The 23623-nt window shown below is 42.9% G+C and overlaps 3 protein-coding genes across 4 annotated transcripts; 1 reads left to right on the forward strand and 2 right to left on the reverse strand.

The window, feature by feature from the left end:
* LOC110431681 lies at positions 7645-11029 on the reverse strand. The gene is made up of 3 exons (XM_021451008.1): positions 10894-11029; positions 8853-9133; positions 7645-8139 (listed from the first exon to the last, which is right to left on the reverse strand). The coding sequence occupies exons 1-3, from the start codon at positions 11027-11029 to the stop codon at positions 8092-8094; spliced, it is 465 nt and encodes a 154-aa protein (XP_021306683.1). The 3' UTR covers positions 7645-8091.
* LOC8057384 (CASP-like protein 4B3) lies at positions 10859-12230 on the forward strand. Its single transcript, XM_002463604.2, has 3 exons — positions 10859-11444; positions 11538-11676; positions 11854-12230. Exons 1-3 carry the CDS (start codon positions 11185-11187, stop codon positions 12043-12045), a joined length of 591 nt encoding a protein of 196 aa, XP_002463649.1. The 5' UTR covers positions 10859-11184; the 3' UTR covers positions 12046-12230.
* On the reverse strand, positions 12228-22171 carry LOC8057067 (SCAR-like protein 1). 2 transcript variants are annotated; one of them, XM_021451566.1, is made up of 11 exons: positions 21810-22171; positions 20026-20189; positions 19812-19935; positions 19609-19735; positions 18942-19003; positions 17712-18796; positions 17199-17579; positions 13122-17092; positions 12951-13037; positions 12736-12855; positions 12228-12627 (listed from the first exon to the last, which is right to left on the reverse strand). In XM_021451566.1, exons 1-11 carry the CDS (start codon positions 21965-21967, stop codon positions 12580-12582), a joined length of 6327 nt encoding a protein of 2108 aa, XP_021307241.1. In that variant the 5' UTR covers positions 21968-22171; the 3' UTR covers positions 12228-12579. The 2 variants fall into 2 exon arrangements, with proteins under 2 accessions (XP_021307241.1, XP_021307242.1); XM_021451567.1 differs by having other exon boundaries at positions 12235-12627; positions 18942-19000.

Below are 23623 nucleotides of genomic sequence, written 5' to 3' on the forward strand. Positions count from 1 at the left end.
CACACAAAAAAACCTTCGATGTGAAGGTGAAGCGCACCCGTGTGTGCATGTGCCTTTTTTTTTTGATAAATGCGTGTGCGTATTGCCCTGTTTTATTCCTGTTGTGCCTAATTGACCTCTAACAAAATGAAAAGAGCACAAGATGTGCAAGAGAAGCCGTGGATCGTGCATGATCGTTCTCTGAGCGCGGGAGTTTGCAGCAGATTCTAGGATGACTGAATGACTCATCAGGGGGACCTCAAGAAAGACGCATTGTTGATGTCATGTTCGGTACTTCGGTGACGACCTTTGTCAGTTAAATTACGCATGTTTGTAAATTTTGATTACATTAGGCCTTGATTGAGAGGATTTCTCCTCACAAAAAAGCCATGACTTATAAGGAATATTCCGTACTATAGTAAAGAATTGTTTTTCCTCGTTTAAAAAAAAGATGAACTAAAAGCCGATAAAACTAGTATTTCCGACTTCATTAGCTCCAACTTTCTCGAGGAGGCAGAGCCCCCCCAAAAAACCCTACCACATTTTTTTTCTTCTGCAATCATTTTGTGAAGCATAGAATCACTATTTATTGCAGATCTATTGTGAAATTATTAATACTAAGCCATCTGAAAAAACCCGTATAATGCATTTGTGCTCTTTTTCATTTAGCGCCAGAAGCAAAATAGTTTTTTTTGTACTACTTAACTATGTTACCTCTATAAACCAAACAAAACTCAAATATGGGTCAAGTAGCTAAGTTCGACCAAAAAAGGGCCAGGAAACTAAGAGAGACTTTTTTAATGCAAGGAAATCATTCTCTCTTGCTCATAACATACTTTTTTAGGGCTTGTATATGGGATGCAAGGCCCACTGGCCAAGACGAGACCATACAACACTTCTTTGTTTGGTTATTTGTATTGCTCTAACCAAGCTAGGTTGTTGATTGGTTGCACGAACTTTTGATCCATTTTAGAGACAACACATAAACTGAAAGTAGCCAAGTTGCATTCTGACAGTTAGCCCCACAAGAAATGGATTACAGTCTCATTTTTGCAGAGCGAGGCGATGAGAGAATCTTGTATATGAGTTCAACCAGCCCCAAGTTGATATATAGGCGTTCGTACAATACTTTTGTGCATCCCATGGGTCAGCTAAGGACCTATATACAAGCAACTAAACATGTTCTAACTCTATGGATGCATGCATGTAACTCTATCTCTATGAGAATCACTAAACGATTCAGATGAGAGATCTTGAAATTGACAAAGCCATCTCAAATCACCTCGCTATCGACTAGTACGTTGTTTACCCCTAAGAAAAATATCGTCAAATCCTAATATTAGCCGAGAAAAATACAAACATCACTTTGTGCTTAGAATTTCATAGGGCATCAACTCATGATCCATGTGTTGGATTAAGTTAATGTGAGTGAAAAAAAAAAGATACGAAGAAAACATGAACGAAACAGAGAGAGGTAAAAATGAGACGAAAGAAACAGAGAGGGGGGAAAATCCTACCGGAGACTACAAAGAATTATTAATAAAAAGCTAAGCACACTTGTAGATGAGGAAAAAAACAACCGGAGATTAGAAGAATCATTAAAAAAGCTAAGCACACATGTAGTGTGCTCTTGTTCACCTGTGGTAAGAGACACAAATATAGGAGACCAATCATCAATCGGTTCAATACAATCCATATAGGTAGATAGCTAACCACGCTTACCGCGTGGTGCTACCCGTGTCCAGGAACCGAGTTATGAACTGCTTTGCTCTTGTTTGCGTAATCAGTATGGCACAACTGTACAAGAGAAAGTCGAAGTATTTTTCCAAAATACTCATATATATTGTGTAAATATACGCGCGAGCGCATGCTTCCATATACACATGGGCTTTAGAGTGACAGGCCTAGGATACGGCCCGCGTCGCGTAACAACCAGCCACGACCCGAGTAACTCGACGGGCCCGCGCGCACCAGCAAGTCCAGCACCAGTGCACCACAGCTCCCCACTATCGTGAACTGATGATAGATGAGATGGTTAGGCTCACTGTACTGTACGCTTAAATCTTCAACTTGCTATGGGTGTTTATATATTTTTTAGATTTATTTCGAGATTCAAGACGATATGCTTTTCGTGGTGGCGACGTCTCCATCGACAACAAGACGTATGTGGTGACTTCGTAAATCTTAAAACCTATTGGCTCAGTCCTTCGATGATGTTTATAGGAATATGGGTTGCCTATATATGTTCAGAGGGATGAGTATGTATATGTATTGTGAGTGTGTGTTGTGTCGGTGTAATTCAAAAAAAAACACTCATCAGACCCGCGTGGCCGCACTTATATCACACATCCACCCCCCTCCCCTATCGCACACCCGTGCATTCTTCCTATAATTCCCAACCTAGTATGATCGTCTCTAAGCTACATCAACATTTACTTTTAGAGGAACATTTTCTATACTGGAGTAAATCCGAACCTAGCATGACTGTCTCTAAGCTACATCAACATTTACTTTTAGAGGAACATTTGCCTTTCAAATGACATTCCATAAGTGATCGTCTTTCATCAGCCGGGTGTTTGGTAATCACCTAACATGTATTTAGGCCTTGTTTACTTCCACCAAAAAATCCAAAATTTTTCAAGATTCCCCGTCACATCGAATCTTTAGACGCATGCATGAAGTATTAAATATAGACGAAAATAAAAACGAATTTCACAGTTTGATCGGAATTGACGAGACGAATCTTTTGAGCCTAGTTAGTCTATAGTTGAACAATAATTACCACAAACAAACGAAAGTGCTACAGTGTCGCAAAAATTTTTCTTCAGAAACTAAACAAGGCCTTAGATTGGTGCATATTCCTAACTGGTGGATGATGATGAGGGTCCATGGATGAATAGTGTTTGTTTGGCGGTCGACTTAGACAAGGACATCCACCAGAGAAGAATATTCTCTATAAATGATAAATACTAGATAAACTTGCCTATAATAATATGTGGAACAAGCTTGACACATGTGTTCTACTTTGCTTTTCAAACTGTAAGTCGTTTTGAGTTTTCTAGATCGATTGCTTTTAATATGTATTTAGACATAATATATATCTAGATGCATATCAAAAGCAATAAGATGTATTTGGAAAAAAAAAGCCGAAACAAATTATAATTTGGTATGGAGGAAGTAATATTTATCATTAGTGAATACATTAAGGCTTATTAATATGTTGAGAATTTTTATAATGGTTGGAGAGGCGATGAGAAGTGATTAATGTGTCTATGGTCGGTGGGTCCAGAACATAAAAAGCGATAAGAGGCGATGAGAGCAAGGCGATGATAAGCGATTCATGTGTCTATGATCGATGGACCATATGTGTCACGTTGCCTCCTATCGCCTTTGAAATTGAGGGAATTAGGATCCTCAAATAGAGAAGCGGTAATTCCTTTTTCGTAGTTCTTTTTTTTTAATAAAGGGTAAAAGGGTAAATGTATAATTTAAAAAATGTTTTTGAGTACTATAGGAGGTATAATTCAAGTAGTATAGTTAGATGTATTTTTTTTTGTTAGGGTTCATTGAACTTGCTGTTCTTGCGCTTCTCGTGGTACCTCTACACCCTCGCCTCCCGCTCTGCCGCCGCGGCGACCACAGTGGCGGTGCCAGCGGCGCCCGGAACAGCGACGACAGCGGCCACGGCATCCATCGGCGACCACGTGGCCGTCCATGCGGCGGCTTGTAGGCCACCGGGCTGCGCCCACAGCGGTGCAGCGCCGTGGTGGACGGGCGCCATGCCGTCCGCCATGTAGCCGCCGTACCCCGTGACATAGGCCGCGGCGAGGTCGACGTCGGTCGGATAGCAGGTCGAACAGGCTCATCCAACCCTCCGCGCCGCTGTTGCTGGTGGTGAAGCTGGCCAACGAGCTGCCGTTCTGGGGGCTACCTGTGCCCTGTCCCTGCGCGTGCGCGGGCGCCGCCGCTGCCCATGACGACGTCATGTCGATGCCATCGGGCGCGAACAGGTTGTTGTACACACCGGACGCCGCCGCCATGGTGGCGGCCATGGAAAGAGGCACGCACCATGACTGCATCCGCGCGCTCCGTGGCTATCGCTCTGTGGACGTCGTGTTTGAGGGCGAGTGGCTCGCCGTCATCGACAAGCCTGCTGGCGTGTACTGCAACGCCCTCCTCACCTCCTTCCCTTGCCCTGCCGTCTCAGGAGAAGACTGAACATACAAAGAATCTGATTTTAGGTGACAATGGCACTGCTACAGTTTGCAAAATGTGATTCTACATAGCTCATTGCTTGTGATTTCGTATGTTGGTCATCCGGTGTCAGTGATATTGATGATTTGGATGATGAAATTGATAAATTTTAGGTAGTTTGTGATCTGTGTGCAATAGAACGTGTTGTCTTATGTATTTCTTTCTGTCAATGCTTGCTTTGGTTTAGATTTTAGGTGGAATGAAATATATATGGCCAACAAGCAGATATACAAGTTAATTCTGTACTATATCATCGTTTTATATGATGATGTGTATGATTCATCAATTACTTAATTCTTGAAGAAGAAAAGGATATGTGGATTGGAATCAGGGATGACCTTGCTTTAGAGCAGACTGATCCAAGCTAGGATGGATATCCGGCAGAAAGCAGTTCAGAGTTGGCATATTTCCTTTATTACCACTTGGGCACTTTTACTGATTGCAAAAGCTATCTGTATATTTATCTCCTCCCACATCGATCAAATCAGTTATATATATAAGTAATTACTGCCAATTCATTGATGCTTTTTAGTTAACGAATACCACTGAACTGGGACAACATTGATTCTGCTTGGTGTATTGGCTGCTAGTGCTAGATTAACTGACATCTGAAACTATGAATGTGGTGAATATATTGGATTTTCTTTTTCCTTGAGAAGCTTAGATATAATTGCAATGTTCGTGAATCATCATTAGTTTTTGCCAGAAAAGGCCCATGGCTTTGTCCTGATTTATCTATGACAGCCCCAGTAAATAACTTATGAAAACCGTGCTCTGCTACGAGAGCAAAGAAGGCTATTGCTAACACCATACACTCATTCAGTTCCGGTGTGTATAGTACAAAGCATTCAACCAGAAATTAAGCGTGCACCAAGTCCACCCACTTTCACGAACAAAAACTTACAGATTTTATAGCACTAGTAAAGACTCAATGTGTGACACAATATATTGGTAACGAGGTTCTTAAAGCGAGATATTTCCCCAACTCAAATATTCTACAATGTAAGGCTCGAGCTGGAATCTCATATACATGGAGGAGCATAATTGATGGGCAGCTCCAGCCTCCCCGCGCCGCCCTAGGCTGGATCGAGGCTAGGCGGCCGCCTCCTCGTCGCCCTAGGCCGGACGAGGGCAGCTGTGGGGTCATCGCCCCTGTGCACGCACGAAGGCAGCCATCGCCCTGCCCTAGCCTCTGGACCTCTCCCTCTGGGGCTCGATCTGGAGTGCGAGGATGGGGAGAAGGGAGAAAGAGGCGTAGGAGGGGGCGATGGTATCTGTAGGAGGAGACGGTAGGGTTTCAGTTTCAGGAGGTTATATTTGAAGGATGGTATATCTCAGCCATCCATTTCATCATTCAACGGCTGAGAGAAAGATGACTTTATTTGGGCTGAATCTGAGCATCATTTTGAGGCCCAAAACAGTCTAATGTTTTTTCTTTTTATTTTATATAATAAACTTTGAAAAAAGTTTTTGAATAGTAAAATATTTTAATTGAACAAGTCATCAACAACAAAGTTGTACAAATTATCTACATCTATAACTTTTGTTTTGTTCATTTCTCCATCTGACTTTCTTTGAACCATTCAAAATTTGCATTTCAAAATATTACAAACTTAAATAGAATTAGGACAGAAAATGATTCCAAATCAAAAAGTCAACAATAACAAAGTTGTATAAATCAATGAGATCTACAAATTTTATTTTGGTAATTTTTTTATCTGACACCATTCGAACAAAGTGGCAGTATACATGTCCATAGTTAGATACATCTTCATAATCTTCCCATAGAACTATGTGAGAGATATATCAAATAATGAACAATGTGTACTATCACTTGGTTAAAATCATTTGAGTTTTTTATGTAACAATTATGTCACATAAAACATGCGATGATGGATAAAAACTAGGTACAAGTTTTAGTAAGAGATTGAAAGATAGAATACACATGTTCAACAATTTATAAATTTGAATTTCTATATAAGAGAACTTCAAATTTAATTTTGGGAACATAATTGTTTTCAAACTAAAAATTTATGAACTAGAAATTTAAATTTCTATATATAAGAACTTTGGTTCCGGTCATTTTTGCTTATGAGTTTGTTTGTACAATTCAAAAATTTAAATTTTAAATATGACATCTTTAAACTGAATTTTGAGATTACTTCTAATGAAAAAGTCGTCAACAAAACATTTATAGAACTCATCAAGATTACAAATTTTGTTTAGATCATTTCTCTATCTGACTTGTTTGAACAATTCAAAAAATAAATTCAAAATATGATAACTCAAAAGTCTTTTATTTGTTGCTTTCATATACATGTTGCATATATTTTTGTTGTTTTGTAGATATAAAAAGTACATGCCAAAATATGTAAATATATATTTCATTCGTGTCCTTCAATGGTAGTCTAGTAGACTTAGAATCTTAAGGTCTCAAGTTCGAGCTTTTGTTTGGCATTTTATTTTTTTAATTATATTTTCATTTCGAAGACTCGACTGGGCCGGCCTGCTGCGGCCATCTTCCTTGATTCTGCCCTCGTTGGGCTGGCCCAAACGCTTAACTCAAGTTGAAAACAAGATAATATAACAAAGTAACAAATTAGAATAAAAAAGAAGAATAAAACACCACATAGAAAAAAAGGAAAAAGTAATAGAAAAGACAAGAGAAAGAAAGAAAACTCACCTACCTAATGGGGTTTAGCTTTATAAAAATATAAGATATACATAGCCCCAAACTGGCTATAAGCTCAACATTATGTCTGCTTACAGCCTATTATTATGTTTGCTCTAATGTGCACAATCACATCCAATGCTGTGTCCGAATAGACTAAATAGCCCTAACGGAGCAGTGTCACATCTAATGTAACGTGTTCAAATAGACTAATAGCCCTAACTGAGCACCGTCACATCCAATTATATGTCCGAATGGACTAATAGCCCAAACACGATTGTAAAACTTAGCGCTGTCATGTCTCGGTAGTGTGAACTTATAGCCTTATAACCCTATAAGTGAACCATATAGCATCAACTTGATCAAATGACTTGTTATAGCTTAGTGGTAAGTGACCAGGAATTTGGGAGTGAGGACTGAGTTCGATTCCTGTATTAATTTGCTATAGTTTTTTAGCCTTAAGTTGCACCAACTTGATCAAATAACTTGTTATAGCTTAGTGGTAAGTGGCCGGGACTTTGGGATGGAGGACTGAGTTCGATTCCTATATTAATTCACTCTAGTTTTTTTTTCATTTTTGTAGCCTTGAGTTTTCTTTCCCGTATTATGGGGTACATATTTCTGAGTTTATTTTTTTTCATACAAAAGTTAGATTCGGGTACCATTTAATAATATCCAAACAAGACAATAGATGCATCAAAATTTCATCTATCCACAAATTCTAAACAGATAATAAAAAATAGAACGAAATATGAGTTCTTCACTAAGAGCTTCGACATTGAAAAATTATGACTTCAAACACTTTCCAGTCACAGTGTTATGTAACTTCCATTCAGCTCAAGTACTGAATCAGAGATCCAACTTCAATCTCATTGCTTGGCTCTGTCAGCAAGTGCCTTCGTAATTGTGTCCAATCAGTATATATGATTACAAATTCAATGTGGCTTCTACATTGAAATATTCAACATAATTGACAAAGAGTCCAAGAGTGAAAAACATGTTGAAACCAATACCAAAAGTAGAAGTCAATGTTTTACTGTACACGCTTCTTTCAGCAACTCTCGGTGCTGTATTTAGAATATGAAATAGACTCATCCAGGAAAACTCTTGGAGGCAATTATGAGTAGCGAATCACCACAATAGTTCTGCAAAACAAGGTTCAGAAGTACCAACCTAAGTTAACCATCTCAGAGCTTTTCATCAGATGAAGACGTTGGTGGTTCTCCACAAACATTCTGTAATCAGAAAGCTGGAAGGTCAGAATAATCTAGGATGACTTGTTGGACTCAGACTCATTTGGTAGCTTTCCAGTTTCCACAGCAAGGCTTGGGTGTTAATGCCACCATAGGATGATAGAAGCCAGCAAACACAGGCATTATGGTTTAGCCTTTTTCAACAAATAACAGAGCAGCGATCCAAAGTAAGCATTTGAGAACCATGAAGTTTTTAGCAACAGAAAAAACACTCTTGATACATGTATCTAACAAAAGCATATACTTTTATGGCAGGCCTTATAAGTTATATAACTAGTCATTGTGCTTCATTCGCCTTTCTTCATGAATCCTACTAAGCTCAGCTAATTCCGTTCTTAATCGTGGTATTAAATTAATTGAAACCTTAATCCAATTCTATCTACTCTTCACGAATCCCAATTTCCAAGAAAGACTGTAAAGTCTGTAAGAGCACATGGGGATTACTACATACATAGTATGTGGACTTTAATTCCCTACAAATAATGCTGGAATTGTAAAAGATTGTTTTACACAGAATTATGTTAGACCACCCTGCTTACACGAAAACAATTTCAAGCAGCCACACATCATTCACTTGGCGATCTTATCAGCTAAGAATGCAACAAATCAACAACAGCCAGGACCGCTGATAGTCGCAAATTCAAAACGAAGCATCTTCACAAACATTCAGGCAGAGAACAGAGCCAGGCACTCACCTCTCCTTTCCCTCGTTGCTCCTGCGGCGCCTTGGCCATCGTCCCAACTGTGAGGCTTGCGGCTGCGTGCGAGGCTTCGGGCGGACGGGCGGTAGCGGCGGACTCGGCCAGGGCGGCGGGCGACGACGAGGGCAGGGCGGCGGCCGCGGCCTGTGAGGAAGAGCGCGAGTGAAAAGCGGCGGCCGCGGCTGCGGCTGCGAGGGCACGAAGCGTGGCCCCTTCGGTGGGAGCGATGGGGGTGGGGAGGGGAGTGGAGGGTGCTGTGCGATGATCGTATTGCCCTTCGACAAATAAAATCAATAAAAATGGCTTTTCTGTGGAGGCGATGAGAAGCGATGGAAAGCGATTTCAACCATTGTAAAAGGTCTCTAATATGTTATATCTTTTCTACTTAGTAATTATGATGTTAAGATTATTTTTATGAGTGTTAATATGTTGATTAATGCAGGTTTTGTGTGCCAATAGGGTAGTAGTGGTGCTAATTAACATATTCTGTCCTTCAGGTGCAAACCTGTTAGCAGGTGTGGCGGCTGGCTGGTTTGGAAGAAGCGAGGGAGCAACTGAGTTTCTGCTGCAACAGATTATGGAGTTGAAAGATGAGGAGACTAAATTGAAATGTACGTATTTTTCTTATGAACAATTGGTGGCAAGAAAGGAATTCTGTCAGAGAAGGTGGACAACGAAGGACACCAGAACACCTAGCAATTTTGTGTGGGAAACAAGCTATGGAAATTAAAGACTTGCACAGGCCTGAAACGGTGGGGAGGAGGCCAGCAAATTCAGCAGGCTTCCTCAAAACTGAATGTTGATGCACCGTAATTTTGTCAAAGTACTTCTTTTTTTCACCGAAGTGGGCTGAAGGACTTGGATGCTAAGAAACAGGCCCCGTGTCCTAACAAAGTAACAAACAAGCCATGTGGATCCTGCACTTCTCTCGTGAAGCTGAGGCGCACCGTGTTATCAGTGTGTGTGCACCTTTTTTTTTCCCCTTTTGGATTTTGATTTGATAAATGTGTGTGCCTTTTTTTTCCTGTTAATAAACGCATGCGCCAAATTGACATGTCCAACAGAAAAACGAGAGCACAAGACGTGCAACTGTGCAAGCAGAAGCTAGAGTTTGCAGCAGATTCAGAGATGACTCGGGTGGAGCTGGAGACTGATGCACTATTAGTAGCACGTACGGTACTTGAAATTGATGAAGTCATCTTGAATCGACTCGCTATCGACGAGTACGTTGTTTACCCCTAATAAAAGTATCTCAAATTCTAAAATTAGCCCAGAAAAATACAAAAATCACTTCGTGTTTAGAATTCCATAGCACATCAACTCATGACCCATGTTTGGATTAAGTTAATGGGTGAAAAAAAGATACGAAGAAAACATGAACGAAACAGAGGAAAAAATGAAACAAAAGAAACAGAGAGAAGGGGGAAATCCTACCGGAGATTGCAAAGAATCATTAATAAGAAGCTAACACTTGTCTGAGATAAGGAAAAAACAACCGGAGATTAGAAAAAAATATTAATATTAAAAAGACAAGAAAACATGAACAAAACAGAGAGACGAAAAGAAATAGAGAGAGAGAGGGGGGGGGGATCCTAAGCACACTTGTCTGGATAAGGAAACAAACAATTGGAGATTAGAAAAATCATTAAAATTAAAAGCTAAGCACACATGTAGTGTGCTCGTTCACCTGATAAGAACCTGGTAAGACACAGATATATAAATTAGGAGTATGGTTCAGTTCAATACAATCCGTATAGGTAGATAGCTAACCACGCTTACCGCGTGGTGCTACCCGTGCCCAGGAACCGGGTTATGAACTGCTTTGCTCTTGTTTGCGTAATCGGTATGGTACAACCGTACAAGAGAAGGTCGAAGTATTTTTTTTTCCAAAGTACTACGCGCGAGCGCATGCTTCCATGGACACATGGGCCTTAGATGACAGGCTTAGGATACGGCCCATGTCGCGTAAAAACCAGCCACGACCCGAGTAATTGCTCAAAAAAAAAAGAGTAACACTCGACGGGCCCACACGCACCAGCAAGTCCAGCACCAGCGCACCACAGCTCCCCTATCGCGGACGCCGCCGGCCGAAAAAACGTCGGCGTCGGCGTCACCGTCACGGCCCCTGCCCGTGCCCGTGCCCGTGCAGGCCCGTCGTCACACTCATACATCTCCTCCCCCTCAACCTCAAGCCCTGACCCTCAGCCGCCTATATTTCTACAACCACGTCGGTTTCGCCGGCTCTGCCTCGTCGTGACGTCGTGTGTCCGGCCGAGGAGGAAAGCAACTAGCCAGCCAGTGCCACCCGATCGAGATCCGCCGGCCTATGTCGGAGTCCGGCAAGGCCGACGCGCGACCGAGTGTCGCGCCGGCGCTGGTCGCCGCCGATGGCGATGCCGGGGCCGGGCCGGCTGACGCTGGCGGCGTGAGGTCCATGATGGAGCGGTGGAAGATGGACGGCGCGGCGGCGCGGGCGCGGCTGCTGCTCCGAGCCCTGGCGTGGCTCTTCTCCCTCCTCGCCCTCGTCGTTTTGGCGTCCAACCAGCACGGCGGCAGCCAGGACTTCCGCAACTACCCCGAGTACAAGTCAGTACACCGACCAGTAGCACCCATTCTCGATCAACCATTGCAATCCATTGCTCTCGATATCGATCGAGTGCTGAGTTTCCAATCGTGCAGCTACTGCCTGGGCATCTCGATCGTGGCGTGGCTCTACGCCACGGCGCAGGTCCTGCGCGACGTCCACCGCCTCAGCTCCGGGAGGGACCTCATCGCGGCGAGGAAGGCGTCCGCCGTCGTCGACTTCGCCGGAGACCAGGTGGGTTCATTCGGTGCGCCGTGCGCGTGTGCCCGCGCGTCGCGGGGCTCGCAACGATCCGATCCAACCACCCATGGGCCAACCTGGCGGCGTCGTGTCGCCAACCGCCGCCGATTACTACGTTCCTTGTCTGTCTCGCCTTTTTTTCTGATGGAAAAACTGGGAGCGTTGGTGCAGGTCGTCGCTTACTTCTTGATATCGGCGATGTCCGCGTCGGCACCGGTGACGGATTACATGCGCCAGGCGGCGGACAACCTGTTCACCGACTCGGCGGCGGCGGCGATCAGCATGGCCTTCTTCGCGTTCGTGGCCATCGGCCTCTCTGCTCTCGTCTCCGGGTACAACCTCTCCATGGAGGTTCTTGTATAGCCTGTAAATCACAACTCTCCATTTCATGTGTCACGGCACGTTACCCAACCCCAACATTGTGCATATAATATTGCCTCCAGTTGTTAGTTGACCATTTTTTCTCTATGATCAACAAATTGCTTAGTCAAAGCGGGTGTATTGGATTTCATATTTTTGCAACCCAAGGTCTGCTATGCTGTGTGGAATCGATGATGCCATTATCTCCCCTTTTTTCAGAAGATGAAATAAGTGTTTACTTGTAACTACTGTTTAATTTACATAGACCATGCATGCTATCCTAGGATCATGCCAACCGCAACAGCCTTTGCTGCTGGGAGAGGCAGGCCGGTATACAAACAATCGGTCGAAAGAATACAGAAAGAAAACTGAAAGAAGAAAGAAGGATTATGGGCATATACTATACACAAGACTAACATTACACTACTAACAAAAACGATGACATGGCTATGCATCCCCAACCTGTCCCCAATGTTCTTGAGGAATTGGTATCTTTCTGTCGTGGAAAGAAACACCAAGAGGGCAAAAGGTGGGCATTTATGTATCACTCCAACTATCTGCGTCTTCATCGTCACTTCCCACTGCCTGTTACATATGATGAACAACAGAGATCGGCAAAAGGCCAACATTAACATCAAAATGGAAGCTAACTTGTCGCGCAAATGAAGCTGAAGTTAAGCGCAGAGAGACAACCTGTCGGATGGCATTTGCCTTTTCTATGATAGCGGCAACCTTCAAGTTTCTAGTACTGGTTCTAGCAGGTGATCTCATGGCTGTTGGCTTAGCAGGAGCAACCGGTTTCAAGCTGAAGGTCTGATCGGAAAGCAAACAGCAAACAAGTTAGGGAGAATGCACACATATTTGAGTTTAATTTTGTTTCTCAAGGAGAAAACATTTCATTCGCCAACCTTGCTTCTTATCTGTTCTAGCAACATGTTTCTCTCATTAGGCTTCAGCTTGTCAGTTGATGGTGCAAGCTCTGAAACCTTTCTCATCTGCAAAAATATAGATGGCATTAGGTTAATACAGGGATCGTAACTACGACACAGAAAAAATAGATCAGGATGAGGACAAATTACCGAGCTTCTGTCGTGAGCAGCAACAGCGTCAACGAGTGGATTCCTTGGAATGTTTTTTATGGAAATAGGCTTCCTGGTTAAATGATTGTCGGCAATATTTGACTCAAATTGGCTCTCTTCTACTAAAACACCATATTTAGGATGAAGCATCTGAGGTCCAACAGTCCATCCCATCACAGGTGGCTGCTCAGCATGCACATAGCAACCTTCATCAAGGCCAGTGACCAACTCACTTTTATCACCAGGCCGTTCCAGTAAAGGGCCTGGGTTGCTAGCCTGGTTTCTGTTTTCCCTCTCTAAATTGTATTCATCATGTGGATAATCTTGAGATGCCATTGATTCTAAGCTGCACAATGGACCTCCTGGTTGATCGTCCTCGGAGCTCCCCACATTATGTTCTTGTAAAATTTGACTCTCTTGGCCATTCCCTTTCAACAGGGTGCCTGGTGCAGAATGCTTTGCTGTGTCTGAAGGTGCCTCACTTGTACCAGACTGATGCTTAACACCGTCCTCTGATGCATTTGTAATATGCTCTTCATGGTCTGAAGTCTTTGAGGATGATTCACCATGCTGATGTTGCTGGTAACACCTATTTTCAGAAACATGTCCTGCTGGGGTGCTTTCCATGTTGCCAAAAGCATCCATTGACTTATCATCTCCAGATGCAGCTCCATGTGTTTGGCAGGGATACTCACTATTTTCTCTAGTATCTGGTTTAGGGTCCTGCAGTTCATATGCAGGTAATGGAAACAGAGGTTCTGGTGAGTATAAAGCTGTTCCATCTGTCATTCCAGAATCATCCAGATGTTTCTCATCTGCTGTTGTTGATGTGACCCCAGCATCCAGGTGTTCGTCAACTCCTGTTGCTGATGAAGAAATATGCCCCTCTTGCTTAATGTCCTCTGAAGCCTCTAAGGATGGTCTGTGTTCAGTCCTTGCAACATCAGTTACGTCAACCCTTGCCGATAATCTTCCAAAATCTACATTTTGATCATTATGATCTATCGAAGAACTCTCACATTTATCTTCTTTGATTTCTTGAGAGGGTACTGGTTCTATAGATCTATCTGTTGGATCAAGCAAACCTAGCCTGATATCCATCTCTCGGCTTGATACCTGCAAAACAGGATCTATTACGCTCGCAGGCTCAGTCATACAGCCTTTTCTACTCAGAAGTCCTAGACGAGGCTTCCCAAGCCTCCACTGGAGAGGAGGGAGAGGGGGTGGTGCTTGAGGATCTTTGTAGGAATCATTTTGAAATTGTACAGTGGGTGGCGGACCAGGAGACAACTGATTCGTTTCCTCACTGTCACTGCTAGGCATGGCAGAAATACAAGTCAACACTGTTGTGTCAGCTAGTACTGGTATATTTGAAGAACATGGTGCAGTCTGGGAATCAAATTCAGTTGAGCAATCAGATTCCTTCACTGATTGTGGAGCAACTTGAAAGTCTAATTTAGGGGGTGCATGAGTTTCCTGCTCTAGCTCCCCAGGAAGAAGGTTTGGTTGAGCATCTACAGATTCATCAATCTTATCTTTAACCAAACATGGAGCGACTTTGGAATCACGGTCATCCGAGACATGGTCTTCTGATTCAAGATCCACTAAAGCGGAACTGCTCAAAGGAGGGTGATCTAATTCATGTATATCCTCATCAGTTGAACATGGAGTGATTTGAGCATCATGTCCATGTGGAACACAAACTTTTGATCCCCGATCCAGTTCATCAGCATTGCTCAAAAGAGGACCATCCAGTTCGTCGATCTTCTCATCATGCAAAGGAAATGGAACTATTTGAGAATCATGTTCACCTGACGTACAACATTCTGACTTCTGTTCTGCTTGAAAAGAAGTTCTCAAAGAATGATGGAATGATTGGAGGATCATGTTCATTCTGACTTCAAGATTGTCCTTAGTCTCATCAACTGAATGTGATGGAATGATCAGAGGATCAAATTCAAATCCACCAAAGGCACAAACTTCTGGCCCCTGCGCTAGAACAGGTTTGCCCAAAGGAAGGGCCTCATTCTTCTCACCAGTTGAACGGCGTGGAAAATCTTGGTTGTCATATTCATCCAAGGCACAGGCATGGACCACTGGTTCCACTGGTACAGTAACATCCAGTCCATCTACTTTTTCATTAATAGAAGAATGTGGAACAAGGTCAGCACAGATTTCCAACTCTTGTTTCACTTCAACGTCGTTTCTTAAAGGAAAGAAGCATTCTTCACTAGTCTTCTCCTTATGCAGCAAAGGGGAGCTACTACGAGAATCAACTCCAGACAAGCCATGCAGTTCCTGCTGTATAACCACTGGAACAGAGAGCATATTTAATTCAGGACTTCTGTTATCATTGGAAAACTCAGGAGATTTTAAATGGGAATCTACTCCTGTTTTCTCGCCCTTGTCCTTGAGATCTTCTTTACCAGAAACAGTCATTGATGTAGTACCTTGTGCATCCACAGCACATGAACATTCAACACACTCAGAACAGAACTTAGAATGAACACAGGCTTCCTTGTCTAACTTCACTGGCAAGGCTGAGTTATAACATGGAAGATCTGACTCTCTGACCAGAAAAGCATTTGGAGTTTTGTTAGAATCTGAGGCTGGTTGACTGTGGGAACAGTCAGTGACAGATGAAAAATCTATCTCATGATATTCATGGCAGAAGGATCTGAAATCATCTTCAGTCATAATTTCTGATGGTAATGGTGCTTCATCAGGTGGAGTTGCAGGTTCCCAAAGGGCATCAGCAGTTACACCCATATTGTCATGTTGTATTAGAAGTTCTGAAAGGAAATCCTCTTCTTCAGGGAAATATGGTTGGCAGTTCATACTGGAAGATGGATAAATTTGAGTATGGCTCATCAAGTAAGCAGGATCCAGGAACGGGTTTGTACTACTAGAATCTTGAGCGTGCATCCCCCACGCCAAATCTTGATCAGCATCCACTGGTTGTTTCCCAACTGTGTTACTTTGCAGGGTTACTGCACCATCCTTGTTCAAATCGCATAGAGAGAGATCTTCAGCATTATGACCGGCCTCTTCTAGTAATTCCTCTTGATAATAAGATTCTACTAGAAATTGTGTACCATCATCCCTGCCACTACATTTTTCACTTGTAGTCCCTGCAATAAGAGGAGGATTATTGTCTGTCTGCAACATACTCTTCTTAGAGATATCTTCTCTTGAGTCATCTACTGCCCCAAGATTTCTGTGAATAGGTTCCATTGTTTCCAAATCTTCCCTCGAAGGAGACTGTAGTTGCAAATCCAGCCTAGTGGCTTCTTCCGTTGAATTTGTAGCCAGAACCTCTGCCTTTTCAGGATGTATGTTAGAATCAATGAACTCTTTGGGAGGTACCACATCATTTGCAAATCCACTAGTAGTTGATTCTTCTGCAACCGCAAATTCACCAACCTCTGGAATTTCTTCCGTTTCAGTCAATTCATGTTGCTCTATGAAGGATCCACTAGTAGTTGATTCTTCTGCAACCGCAAATTCACCAACCTCTGGAATTTCTTCCATTTCAGTCGATTCATGTTGGTCTACAAAGGAACTACTGGTGTTAGGTAGAAAGGAAGTACTAGGGGCTAGAGGGACACCAATCTCTAGTGCTTCAGTATCATCGCTAAATGCACAGGACGTGGGTGCAAGTGTCTCTCCTACATGAGATTCTGTCTCCTCTTGAGAAGCTGATACACCTGAAATGACTCCTGGAAGCTTCTGAGCATCAGTGAAATCCCTGGCCACGGCACATGCTTGCATAGAATCATCCTTGCATGTGTTGAGGCTAGTTGGACAAGTCCTTTGTTCAAGCACAACAATTTGATGGTTCTCTGCAACATGCTTACTGAAAGTAGTTGATAGGCCATCATCTAGTAAAGAGTGCATGTCTTCAGCAATCTCATCATCATATGATTCATACAGTACATTATTGTGGATGCTTGAATGTTTTGGTGAAATTCCTGAATAAACAGAATACCCATTCAAAATGCAATATCAAGTGAGGCATGCGACTATAGCATTTTTTTGAAGATTAAGGAAAAACATAAAAACTAATTATCAACATACCATCTTGACGCTCGTGGATGCCATCAGGATCCAAACCTGATGGGGTTTCTTTAGGAACTGTAACATTGTCGACTTCTACATCATTCATCCACATAACATGATCCTTATCGGGCAGCGATGCAAGTTTGCTAGGTGAACTTCCTGATTCTAGAGATCTGCCTTCATCAAATTCTTTCTTCAACTCCTGCATTTCCTCTTGGTTTGGTTTGGTAGGGTGGAGAGACAAATCATCAGCACTCCCAGAACTGATTTTATCTTCGTCTTCTGAAACATCATTAGGTTTGCTCAATACCATAGAAATATCATCCAGTACAACATCCTGGACATGCTCCACTGGATGACGTGCTTTATCGGTGTAATTGTTGCAGCCGATAGCCATATCTAATCAGACAATACAATAACTATGTTAGTAAACGAAAAATAGAGGTAAAGCTAAAACAAGAAAGTTATATTTACTGTAACAAATGAGAATATTTTTTTATCGAAAGACTTGCTACTTCAAGTAAGAATTACCATCCAAGTAGCTAGATGTATCGGGTGACTGTTTATCCGAATTATGGATAGCAGCAGCATGATCGTCACTCAAAGAGTGAAAAGCTTCCTCATTGTTTTGTGCATCGCCATTTTCAGAAACTACACTAGATGATGAGCTCACATCCATTAGATCCACATCATTAGAAGGCTCTTCATCTTTGGGCCAGTCAACACCATTCAATTGTCTGCCAGATTGTGAACCAGAGTTTGGACCATTAGTGGCTGACACTGTGGGAGCAGAATCACTTGCAAGTGGCAAGTCCATGCAGGTTGGTTCTCCACCACTGCTTGAATCGTCCAACTCTGTTGAGGAGTCTATTGCAGGAACTACTTCTGGAGGTTCTGCATACAATGCATTTTCACCTTCCTTGTTGTGACGGTTCAATTCAACCAGTTCAACGCTGGCACTGGGATCACATTCAGTTTCCATTTCAGGATCTTCTTCATCTTCCAAGTCCATGTCATTACAAGCATCGATGAAGTTGTCTTGATCACTCACAATGTCATCAGCCCTGCGGCCATCAATATCTTTCTGATCAGCAGGAACCCCAGCCAATAGGGGTTTCTCTTCATATGTCAAATGTGATCTGTTATTACTTTCTCCAACATCCAAGTTTGGACAATCCTGCACCTTTTCTGAGCCATGGACCATGCCATTTTGTTGAAAAGGTTCATGTTGTTTCCCCAGAATTCGATTATCCCCAAGCTCCAAGTAAGCTGGTCCATCAGTGGGTTCAGATTTAGTCTCCACGTCATCAGATTCGTTTACTGGAACAACTTTTGTCAGATCCAATTTATCAGAAGATTGAAGGGCACCAAAATTGTCCATTTCTCCAAAAGGAGATGCAGTTTCACTTGAGTCAGTAGATCTAAATTTCACATGGTAATGCCTCGCCGAATATCTGGAGATGATTTTTTGCTGCGATGAAATTACTTCTTGCAGATGCTCCTGCCAGATTCTGCTAGTAGTTTTATGATCAGGAGTCAGTGGTTGCCTGGATTTCAACTTTGTTGTTCTAGGTGGAACTTTTCTAGAAGTTCGATCCTTGGGGGTGATGTGAGGCCTGCAGGTTTTGCACAAAAGTAATGTATCATAACATGGAAAAAAAATCATTCTAAAATCATATCAGCTAAGACTTTTGGAAATGGGTTGTTTTGAATGAATCTGATGCTCACTAGTCATGCCCAAGAAAATGGCACCAAACTTACTCAGAGTTTGCAGTGAGTAATGATTCAAGAGTTGCCCCTTTCCTCCATCGCATGGCCTTCTTCTGAATAAACAACAAAGAAAGGTAAATAAGTTTTTGATTTAACAGCATTGTTCTCTCTGGAAACTATGACTGGTTGCATCCGGATCTACATAATGACATACTAACAGAACAAGCACTTACCTAAGGGAAAAGACCAAGTTCCAATTTAAAAAACCACAAGGCAATATGAGATGACAGCTTCTTAGCTTCCCTCCGTTCCAAATTATAAGTGGCTTCGACTTCTTTAGTACATCCATTTTGCTATGCATCTAGACATATTGTTATATCTAGATACATAGTAAAGTGAATAAACCAAAAAAGTCAAAGCGACTTATAATTTGAAATGGAGGGAGTATTACCAATAAATCCCAAAACCTATCATTGTCCTAATTTAACGTCTAATCCCACATACAATTTAATTAGCTTGACTGGCAAGATCAATTAATGTAAAGGAAAACAATGTCAAGTCAACATACTCAACATAATATGCAACCAGCTTCACAGGTTCTTTTTGTGAACAAAATAATCAAGAAGGCATGGTCGCCAAGAATCCAGGACAAAGTGGAAAACAATAATTGGCGAGTTAATTTAGTAAAATATTGGCAGGAATTGATTTTTTTACTTACCTTAATTCTACGAGGTTTCTTTTCAATTAAAACATCTGTTTCTATCATGTTGGAGGTATGTTCTGTCTTGAAGAAAGAGGGGTCTGAATATCGTTTTAAGGAGGCTCCAGCACCAGCAACATCAAACCTGAAGAATAATCCTAGTGTGTAATTGCAGAAAACATTTAAATAGTAAATGTCCACAAAAGACAACATCTACATACTTATCCAACGTGAACAATTGTGGTGGGCCACGGCATTCTTCATATGAATCCATAATGAAACGAGGCATATCTCCTTGTGTGATCACATTCTGATTAAGTTGAAGATTAGCATGCCACTCAGTTCCTACAAGAGATTGTGGAGAGATTTTTTAAAACATAAAAGCAATCCAAAAGCAATTAGCAAGGAGGTACGCAGAGCCTTTTTTTGGCTAACCATCATCGTGAGGGTAATTTGAGTGCTCAGTCTGAGATATGATAGCCTTTTCAACTGCTGGAAATTCTGCCTCTAATTGCTGCAACCGGAGCATTAAACCATGTCCTCTGGAAGCAGTAGCCATAACCTCTTCATGAAGGTCATGAAAAATTTCAGCTGCAAACCTGTTGCACATATACAATTCAGTATGAATGAGAAGCCAACTGTAAAACTGCATGTTCACTATTATGAGACGGGTGAGAAAGTATCAGAGATTAACAACTAAACTCCTATATTTTCAACAAGTTGACTACTTGGATTGTAGACTTTATTCAATACTTCTCTTAAGATGAAAATTTATCTAACGAGAATAGTTGGACTTTCATGTACACTGGTAGTAACTAAAAAAACATACAGAATTATTTTTTAAAAAAAAAATACTGTGATTCTGCAACAACATTCAACTTGACTAGTTGAGCAAATGGGAACAGTAGCTGATACAAAGATGCTCTAACAGACAAAACAGTAGTACCACCGTTACTCCTCGACAACAACTAAATAAGATTTTTTTAATGAATGCTGAAGTTGAGCCAAAAATAGAACAAATATTCATCAGTAAAATTACACCAAGCCAGTACTTTGAATGACATATCTAGTTAGTTAACAAAAAGGAAAGTGCCAGGCCACCATTATAGTCGTTTTTAAATATAAAAAAACACCCGGAGTAAGCAGTAAAGTTTGGTTCAAACCGAACAACAACAAAAGTTTGAGAAAACAGCAACTAGAGTGCAAATTCTTCTAATCGTCCTCAAATTACCCCAATTTTTAATGTGCAGACCAAAAGGCAAACAAAGTTAAGAGCTCTAATGGTAATCCTTTCCTTCCACATACATTGCAAGCACTCTCATTGGATCAATAAGTACTCCCTCTGCTCCAAATTGTAAGACGCTTTGCTTTTCTAAAACATTGCTTTTACTATGTAGTGTAAGTGCACAGCAAAAGCTATGTGTCTAGAAAAGTCAAAACATCTTACAATTTGGAATGGAGGGAGTATTTCTTTGCAGCTATGAGATTCACAGTGCAATGCCCTTAGGTATTTCACCAGTAGAAAACCCCAATGGTTATGCAAATTCTCCTTCAACAGACCCAACAAAGGTCAAATACTCTGATGAGTCCCTGATTATTGGCTGCAGAGATAGAAAGCTGTGACCAAGCAAGGTCAAATACTTCACATTCTGCAGCGTCTTTCCACCTCAACCCATGTGCGCAAGCCAGTTGATCTATATACCTACACAAAACGTAACAGATTTGACCTGCATATAGCGAAATAGAAATATGCACTCCAAAGTCTAATCCCATCACTCGTGTTATGGTCAGCTACTAGGCGAGCCGTGACAGACAAAAAAAAAATCCACTGTAGTTTAATTCCCACAATCACCCACCTCAGCAACCCTGAAATGGATGCAAATCGGATTCGCAGCCCCAGTTTGTGCGGAAATTCAAATGGAACTCCCTTGAAATCATTTCTAAAAAAAAATCCACGAGTGACCGCTAAAAAAATCGAACCATTGCCAGTGAAATGCAGCTTGGAAAACAAAACGAAGAAGGTGAGGAACTCGCCCCAAAACTTCTACCAAATAAGTAACTAAACTACACTGCACTGCACTGTGGTCCTGTGGACAAACACCTCCCGAAACAAAAAGGAGGGGCACAATCGGCTGCGACAGAACAAGCCTCAGAAGAAGGGGGGGGGGGGGAAACAGCGCTTTAAACACAAAATCGGAGAAGCAGGCAGCGCCACTCACTCCGCGAGATCCCCGAGCTGGCGGAGCATGCCGACGAGTCCGGCCATGGCGACGCCCTCGAGGAGCGCCTCCGGGTCATCCTCCTCCCCTTCCCCGGGGCCCGCGTACATCTCCGGATCCGCCAGCCCATACTCGTTCCGTATCTGGTACCGTATCATCCCCGCCCGCCGAGAGCTCTCCGCCTCACCAGCGCCGTCCTTCCTCCCCGCGCCTTCCCTTGCCCCCGAGCACCTCAGGACCCTGACGCCATTAGCGCGCGCGCCACCCCGGAGAGCATCTGGTAGATTTGGCGGGGTGCGCTTAGCGCGTGAATTTTTTCAGCGTGTCGACTGGCGAAACGAGGAAGACGAGGCCCGGAGTGAGGGTAACGAGATTTATACGGCTAGCACATTCTTTCACATCTCGCAGTGGCGTCACGGTCACGGGCCGGCGGGGCGCTGACGACCGGGGCCCGCGCCCCTCGTGCCCCCGTGAAGATATTCTTGGCCACTAGTAGTACCAGCACGCTGGGCCTGTAGGTGGGCCCGCGAGGTCAGTTACGCTCGCACCGGCCCGTGTGGCCGCGTTGTTTATTGTTTATATTTGGAAATTATTAGGGGTGGGTTTGGGTTTTGACGGCGAGGGGCCCAGCGTTGAACCGTGCTGAGCTGGCAGGAGACGGGGTTGTTTATTGTCCCCTGGACGAGTGGACGTCGACGGCTAGACGGCTCTTTGTTCGTCATCATTTCGTTTTGGGTTTCAGCTCGTCTAATCTCATCCGATATGGCAAATAGCAAACTGCACCCAACAAATGCGTTTGGTAAAGTTCCAGCTAAATAAAGCAGCCGGAGCAGCAGTAGTAGCCAAAGGCAAGGCGAGTTAATCAGAGTTCAAGTGAGGCAAGAATTGTTCATTTGAAATTATCTACCGGATTCAACTATTCAACAGTGACTTTCTTTAACAATAATCAAGGAATAATACTTTCAATTATAACTTATGAGTCCAATGAATAGACTGCCAACAGCGGAGTGCACTCAGCAAGTACGGTGCGTGCGCAACGTACTTGACCACACTTTAATGCGCGTTAATTTCGGTGTTATCACACTTGGCATCGGATGCTTTTAATGGCCGGTGACAGTGAGCTTCCCCTTGGCACGCACCTGTGGGCTGGGCTGTGGACGAAACGTCACTGCAGCACGCCAGTACCGGCACAGCAGAAACTAGTAGCACCGGGTAATTGGCGTTCGGTTCCTCCCGGATTTGGGCTCCTGGAAGATCGAACCCCGCTTTTTTTTAGTGAAGGTGCTTGCTTTTGAAGTGTGTTTTGTTTTGCTTGTTTTTGTGTTAAAGCGCTTTATTAGCTTAATAAAGCTCGACCGGTTCTTCTTTTGCTACGCTACCTACTTGTTGCTACAGAACAAACTCATGACTTCATGAGCATGAGCTGCCCTGTCTCGATCTCTCTCGCTGCACGTGTATTCGAGCTTGCTTCTACTCGGATCTCGAAAGTGTATGTTCACAATACTAGTGCTGATACTCTACGTACGCTTGCAGTCAACGTTTGTGATCATCCGACAGCCTCTAGTACATGTCTTTTCGCTCACGGATACAGGTAAGGTAGCGTACCCAGCAGCAGAAGATGTGATGACGAACGTTTTTGTGTGTGTGCTATTAAAAGAGTGAGGTGTGCCGTAGCACCTAACTGACGTGGACCACCGTGACGGTACCTTTTCAATAAAACGTTTTGGTTGGAATAATCGGCGCCGAGTACACCGAGTCACCGACCGACCGGGAGTCGCGACACCTACAGCTCCGGAACTGGTAGGTATGCACCC

This window comes from Sorghum bicolor, chromosome 1 (assembly GCF_000003195.3).
Source record: "Sorghum bicolor cultivar BTx623 chromosome 1, Sorghum_bicolor_NCBIv3, whole genome shotgun sequence".
NCBI classification, from domain to species: domain Eukaryota; kingdom Viridiplantae; phylum Streptophyta; class Magnoliopsida; order Poales; family Poaceae; genus Sorghum; species Sorghum bicolor.

Excerpts from the sequence above, each read along its gene's own strand:
- LOC110431681 (XM_021451008.1), bottom strand. The coding sequence starts at position 11,029 with ATGTATGAGTGTGACGACGGGCCTGCACGGGCACGGGCACGGGCAGGG. Across the intron at positions 9,134-10,893 it reads CGCTGGTGCTGGACTTGCTG|GGCAATACGATCATCGCACA; the intron begins GTGCGTGTGGGC and ends TATTTGTCGAAG. Across the intron at positions 8,140-8,852 it reads AGCAACGAGGGAAAGGAGAG|AATGTTTGTGGAGAACCACC; the intron begins GTGAGTGCCTGG and ends TTCTGATTACAG.
- LOC8057384 (XM_002463604.2), top strand. The coding sequence starts at position 11,185 with ATGTCGGAGTCCGGCAAGGCCGACGCGCGACCGAGTGTCGCGCCGGCG. Across the intron at positions 11,445-11,537 it reads CGCAACTACCCCGAGTACAA|CTACTGCCTGGGCATCTCGA; the intron begins GTCAGTACACCG and ends CCAATCGTGCAG. Across the intron at positions 11,677-11,853 it reads TCGACTTCGCCGGAGACCAG|GTCGTCGCTTACTTCTTGAT; the intron begins GTGGGTTCATTC and ends GCGTTGGTGCAG.
- LOC8057067 (XM_021451566.1), bottom strand. The coding sequence starts at position 21,967 with ATGATACGGTACCAGATACGGAACGAGTATGGGCTGGCGGATCCGGAG. Across the intron at positions 18,797-18,941 it reads TTACTCACTGCAAACTCTGA|GCCTCACATCACCCCCAAGG; the intron begins GTAAGTTTGGTG and ends CAAAACCTGCAG. Across the intron at positions 12,856-12,950 it reads TAGAACAGATAAGAAGCAAG|ACCTTCAGCTTGAAACCGGT; the intron begins GTTGGCGAATGA and ends CTTTCCGATCAG.